At 38.1% G+C, this 6,634-nt stretch overlaps 1 protein-coding gene across 2 annotated transcripts; it reads left to right on the plus strand.

Annotated features, from left to right (window-relative positions):
• The first annotated feature begins 774 nt into the window (after positions 1 to 774).
• Positions 775 to 5,354, plus strand: LOC308388313 (uncharacterized protein). 2 transcript variants are annotated; one of them, XR_013970079.1, is made up of 6 exons: positions 775 to 1,000; positions 1,702 to 1,829; positions 2,158 to 2,280; positions 2,395 to 2,422; positions 2,522 to 3,434; positions 3,529 to 5,354. XR_013970079.1 is itself a non-coding variant. In XM_080868929.1 (6 exons), the coding sequence occupies exons 1-6, from the start codon at positions 973 to 975 to the stop codon at positions 3,675 to 3,677; spliced, it is 480 nt and encodes a 159-aa protein (XP_080725055.1). In that variant the 5' UTR covers positions 778 to 972; the 3' UTR covers positions 3,678 to 5,354. The 2 variants fall into 2 exon arrangements, 1 of the variants encoding a protein (XP_080725055.1); XM_080868929.1 differs by having other exon boundaries at positions 778 to 1,000; positions 2,522 to 2,545.
• Positions 5,355 to 6,634: the final 1,280 nt, after the last annotated feature.

A 6,634-nucleotide genomic window follows, 5' to 3' on the forward strand; every position in this document is an offset into this window, starting at 1 on the left:
GTTTGTTTCAGGTTGTTTCATTTTTTTCAGTTTATATATTTAGAACCACCACAGTCGCATCAAGGCACTTTTTATTGTAAGGTAAAGACTTTAACAGTAATACAGAGAAAACCCCACAATCAAATTCCCCCTCTGAGTCCTCCTTTAAGCAAACACTGGTGACAATGGGAAGGAAAAACTCCCACTTAACTTTTGCATTTGCTGTAACCAGTTAGGTGTGATGGAGACAGGACAAAAGACACAGTGTGAAAAAGAGCCAGAGATTAATAATGACTAATTATTCAATGAAAAGTGTATTAATACACAGTCAGTGAAAAAGGTAAGTGAAGAAGAAACATGCAGCACATCATGGGAAAGCTCTAGTAGCCTAGGACTATCGCAGTATATCTAGGCAGGAGTCAAAAATCCCCTGATCCAGCCACAACTATAAGCTTTCTCAACAAGGAAAGCTTTGAACCTGGTCTAATAGCACGCTGCCTCCTGATCCTGAATCAAAACTGGGAGCTTTTGATTCAGGATCAATTTTCGCCACTCACTAACTTCGGCTATTTTTCCCATCTCTGTGTTTATGAACTGTTCGGTAAAATGTTGCTCAAACAGGTTAAAACTAATCATGTACCCGTTTCTGCAGTTCAGGGAACAAAATACCGGTCTGGGCACATATTCAACCAATGACTGACCATTCTCAGTGAAATGCCGTAAATAGCGGGGTGTTGGTATGTGTACCAAAATCGCGTTGGTGCCAGATGATCACACCGCTCACGGAAGTCACTCCTCCACGCGCGTAGCCAGCTGCAGCTGAGAAGAGGGCGTGTAGCCCATTACAGTGCTGCAAGACGTCTTTAGAGATAAAAGCTTAGGTGTCAGTCACAGCACAGGAGACGAAAGGGCTGGACGCCTGTGAAACGTTAAGCCTTTTAAGCGGAATCCTGAAAATAACCAACGCTGGAGTTCATCGGAATTCTCAGGATTATGGAAACTCTGCGCATTCTGAGTCTGGGTAAGTGCACTTTATTTAAGCCTTTACTGAATAACTGAAGTCAAATAGCTAAAGTGTTTTTGCATTCGCTTGCAGGGGTGATTTGCATCAATATGATCTAACTTTAGCCTCCTGTAGTCTTAGTTGTTCGCCACAAAGCAGGTGTTATCAATAAAGCGCGGTTTGCGCTTCTGTTTGGAGAGTGGTGATTTCTTAAGACATTTAAGCTCGTGTTTATTTGAGGGGGACGAGGAGGTTTGTCCAGTCACCAAGTTAGACTTGAAGTCAGTAAATGCACGTGGCGCCCCCCCGCCTCCCCACGCACTTTGCTGGCTATCTGAGTTTGTCAAACTCAGTCTCTCACTCAGCGCAGTCGATCTCCATCCTCCGCCCACTCCACTGCTGGAGCAGAGTGTGTTCTCTTTCCTCCTTGCTTCTTCATTGTACCGTGTGTTTGTGCCACTCCCTTCTTTTTCTGGACAGATATTAAACTTGACCTTGCAGTAGCATAACAGATCCGACCACTGCTGACATTAAAGAGAAACAAAGTTATAAGTTATAAATATGTTATTTTTGACAAACTATCCCATTACATTTTTTTCCAAGTTATCTGCCCCATCAATGTTTAAACAAATACTGGCTACATTGCTTTTAAACACAATACACGACTTTGCATTTTGGCACCCAATGTCAAATCATGTTTCTGGTCTCTTTCCCCCCAGCTGTGTTCGTGAATCTTTGCTATCCACAGGAGGTCCCATGTAATGTCAGTCATAGCCCTCAAGGGATCATTTATAGAGTCCCAGAGTTCCAGGCACAGGCGTGTGACTATCACTGGGATAATGCAAGCGTAAGTTCAACACCTGCTTAGTTTGGGAAGGAAATTTTATTTCCTGATGTATCCTGTGCCTCTGTGTTTTTTTTTGTTGTTTTTTTTTTAAGCATAAATCTATTATATACAGGTGTTTCTCATGACAGATAAAGCAGAAAAAAGTGCTAAAAAGAATGAATTTAATGTTTGATTGTCTGATCGGCACATGGCCATGTGGCTTTATATGATTAATGAGATTGTTATGATAGCTCCAGAGCCACTATTTTAACCCTGTTACGACTGTGACAAACCCTCTTACTGAATGAATTTGTAAAACTGCTCTGATTTTCTCATCTGTTGCCTTCAGGGTCATGTCCTCGCAAACCAGAAGGGTAAAATGGATAAACTGGTACTGAAAAGCAGTAACAGGAGTATTATGATTACCAGCTGTTTGAGCCACCTCAACTATACTCGGGACTGCATCTCTGAGGTGTTACACTCCTCACCTTTTAACTGCACACCGAGTAACACATGATAATTTAAAGCAGAGAGACATAATTAATGACATTAATTTAATTAATGTAATTTCATCTGCCTATCTTAGGGAATACAGCGCAGAGCAAGTTGTGACAGTGAGTATCTGCTTGCTTTATTTTTAAAGGATATTTGATGATACGTTTTTTTCCACTGAGGTAATTATAGATAATGTTTTTGATTTCTTCTTTTTACAGCTGACTGCAGTACTCCTGGAGGAGGTAGGAAACAGCAAAGCAGGAAATTATACTGATGTTAAGTTTTTATTATATTAGACAATTAAATCTTAATAATAAATTTTCTATGTAAAATTAGAAATGAATGACCTCTTCAAACAGGTATGGAAAATTGAGATTCTCATCTCAAAAAAGAGATGAGCATCTGAGTCATAAAAACTGAATGGCAGTAAAGGAAGTCTAAAAGGGTTGTTGTCACACGCCTCCACTTCCTGTTGATGAATGAGCTGCTGAGGAAGTAGGTTTTTCAGTTTTCATTCATAAACAAGTAATCACTGTGTGATATTTAAAAATGTTAAATCACACTTGACCCAGTGCAAGAATTTAAATAGAATTCTGCTGCACTCAGTGCAAATTAGTATCTGGGACGTCAAGTCACTCATCAGCTCAGTTATGTAAATAAACTGCAATATCAATCTGTGGATTGATAATATATAATTTCACAGTGAGTCAATTATTGTTGATATTGTCACGCAGTGTTGTCGGGTGTTCATACAGAGAGGAAGTTTGGAACCTTATGGCTAATCATTGTTGAAATGTGAGTTAGTGTAAAGAAAAAAACTGATTTGCTTCTGAGACGTCTGAAAATAGAAGTTTTGATGTTGCAAAAATATTATAGTTTTGTAGTACATATCACAGCTAGTCCAGAACTAGTTCATGAACATATAATGATGCTAAAAGGGAACTGTACAAAACTGTGTCAGTTACTAACATGCAGGAGCTTGATAGACTGTTGTCATCCAATAGATGAATGCCTGGATGGATGAAAAATCACTTATAGCTCAAAAGTGGCATCAGTCATGTCACAGACAACCCAACAAGAATATTTTCTAAATCACTGGAAGTCAAATCCATGAGGGATACGCAGCTGCCTGTCAGTTTAAATAATGCAAAAATTGTACTTTGGAGATCTCAGGCAAAGTAAAATGTTCAGCAGACTAATTGTCAAACTCTCTTTGCTCTTGTAGGGATACCTCAACATTACTGGTATATGATTACCAGTTTCTCCATCACGGCACTGCTGGTTCTACTGGTCTGCATTTGCAGGTATTTCAAGTCAAGTCAAGTCAAGTCAAGTCGGCTTTATTGTCACTTCAACCATCAGCTTCAATGCTGAACTCAAAAGTAACAAACTTCAAAATACAAAGAATAAACTCAGGCAGGCAGACAGAACACACAGCATGAATGAGGGTCGATCGTGACACAGACAAAGGAAAACACAGGGCTTAAATACACAGAGGGGGCCATCAGGGAATGGGAAACACCCAACCAGTCACTGGTTGGGTGTGAAGGGAGGAAGAGAGAACAAAAGAGATGCTGTGGAGGGGAGCCCGAGATTATTAATAGTTAATAATTGCAGAGAGGTGTATTAACACATAGTGAGTAAAAAAAGGTTACCAAAGAAGAAACACCTGTGCATCTTGGGAATCCCCCAGCAGCTTAGACCTATTGCAGTGACACTACTGGGAAGATTCAGGCTCACCTTATCCAGCCCTAACTATAAGCTTTATCAAAATGGAAAGTTTTTTTTGCCTACTCCTAAAAGTAGAGCGAGCGTCTCTGTCTCCCAAATCCAAACTGGGAGCTGGTTCCACAGAAGAGGAAAACTGAAGGCTCTCCCTCCCATTCTACTTTTAAATACTCTAGTAACAACAAGCAAGCCTGCAGTCTGAGAGCGAAGTGCTCTAATGGGGTGATACGGTACTATGAGGTCATTAAGATAAGATTGGGCCTGATTATTGAAGCTTTTGCATGTGAGGAGCAGGATTTTAAAATTAGATTCTGGATTGAAGAGAAGCCAACATATAAGAAATCTGCTCTCTCCTAATCCCTGTCAGTACTCGCAGAGTTTTGGATCAACTGAAGGCTTTTCAGGGAGTTTTAAGAACATCCTGATAATAATGAATTACAGCAGTCCAGCCTGGAAATAGTACATGCATGGACAGGTTTTTCAGTATCACTCTGACACAGGTTGTTTCTAATTTTGGAGATATTATGCAAATGGTAGAAAACAGTTCTACTGTACATATGTTTAATTTGTGCTCCGTAGGACACATCTTGGTCAAAAAGATTCCTCACAGTGTTACTGGAGGCCAAGTTAATGCCATCCAGAATGAAGCATCTGGTTAAATACAGTATTTGTAGGATTTAGTATGTTCTGATATTCATAAGATCAGAACAATATCCATCCCTCCCTGTGACAGGCATTTGGTCCTTTCAGACACTGAGGCATGTGTCTGATTTCCCTTATATATCAATAGCAATTTGTTCTTCCAACCAAGCACAGTCAGTGTTTAATTAGTTTCAGTCTTTGCATTCACATTCACAGTCACCAGTGTCATGTAATTATTTGGTTCAGAGTGGAGTCCTGAGGTTGTGGAAACCTCAAACCAAAAGCCAGCAGCAACATAGCAGCTTAACCTGGTCCGGTCAAAAAACCAGCGTCTCTTTTCAAAGTTGAAGCTGTCAGAAATGTTTGTGCCATAATGAAGCACGAGAACTTTCACTTCCTACTGCCTATAGCATTACAAAAACCCCTTTTGTGTAGATTTTAAACTTTAATCTTTTTGTTAACCCTGTGTTGAACCATGTCTTTGTTAAACATGCATAGCATTAAGAAAAATATTTCTATCTACAAATATGAATTAAAATAATTTATATACTTTTTTAATACATACAAAGTTCTCTCCAGTAGCTTTCCAACAGTAGAGTGAAACTGATTTTTTTGCATTTAAGTCTGAGATCAACACACACAGCAGAGTGACTTGATGCTCTTTATAAACAAAGTGCATTTATTTATTTATATATATATATATATATATATATATATATATATATATATATATATATATATATATATATATGGAAACATTGACAGTTTATATATATTTCTAAAGATATGTTAACATCACAGTAAAATTGCAGTGAAATGAAACTATAAAACATTAATACCACTCTAGTGTTGGCACTTGTTTCTGGAGAAACCTTTGTTTAAATGTAAATCATACCGTACCTGGTGTACAGTACTAGTACTTCTGTTTTATTAAAGATAAGCTATATAAACATGTCTTATACAAACTATGACTGAATCTGTTAATCCTGCCTGCTTCATTACAGTTGTATGTTTAACGTCACTGTATCTTAATTTTGCCTTTTCAATGTATTTTCTTATTAAAACAGTAACATTTATATCTAAAGAGACTTCTGTTTTCTTTTTTACAGCAAAACCTATGTGTGCTCTGTTATCTCATGATTTTAACAAATGGAGAGAAAAAAATGAGATGGTAAGATAGGGTATTTTGTAAGGTGAAGAATCTTGTGATAGGAAGTGAGTCATAGAGATCTTTGTGTCTATGATGGGAAGAATCGCTGTACTGCTTTGAGGGCAGGGATTTTTTTTCTCACTCTTCAAAAATTACCACCAGCTGTAGCACAAAGGTTTCACTGCTTTCATATCTTTCTACACACACCGTTACTGGACATGCTGGGAGCTGTTTTACAAAAAACCCCCCACAACCTTAAATGAAAATTGCACCTATTTTATACAGTGTTGCTCACTTAAGTTTAAACTTAAAAGTTATGTTATTTTTTTTTAGTAAATAAACTGATGGGATTTACTGGGAGAAGAGGAAGCTGGAAAATATAAATATCGAGTGGTTGGCAGTTGGTGGAATCACAAGTTCTGGTGTACGGAAACCACTTATTTAAAAAAAAAAAAAGATTAGAAAGAAGTTGTTCTAATTTCTGCTGTAGATTTGGGTTTTTTTTTTAATGTTTTTTGAGGACAGGAAATGACCAACAGACCTGGTGTTACACCCCGGCCTAGGCAACCGGAGTGCAACACGAAAAAAAAGTAAAAATAAATATAAAAAAAAGAAAAAAAACCCCACTAAAGCTCACCACCAAAATCCCAAAACGAAAGTATCGACAAATCTATTTTACAGCTATTTACAACAAAATATTTATTTACAACAAAACACCAAACTATTTACAACACGGGGGAGATCGCGACCATGACACACTGAAACACAGGGTTTAAATACATAGAGGGAGCAATCAGGAAATGGACCACAG

The sequence above is a fragment of the Rhamphochromis sp. 'chilingali' genome (genome assembly GCF_963969265.1).
Source record: "Rhamphochromis sp. 'chilingali' genome assembly, chromosome: 20".
Lineage (NCBI taxonomy): Eukaryota > Metazoa > Chordata > Actinopteri > Cichliformes > Cichlidae > Rhamphochromis > Rhamphochromis sp. 'chilingali'.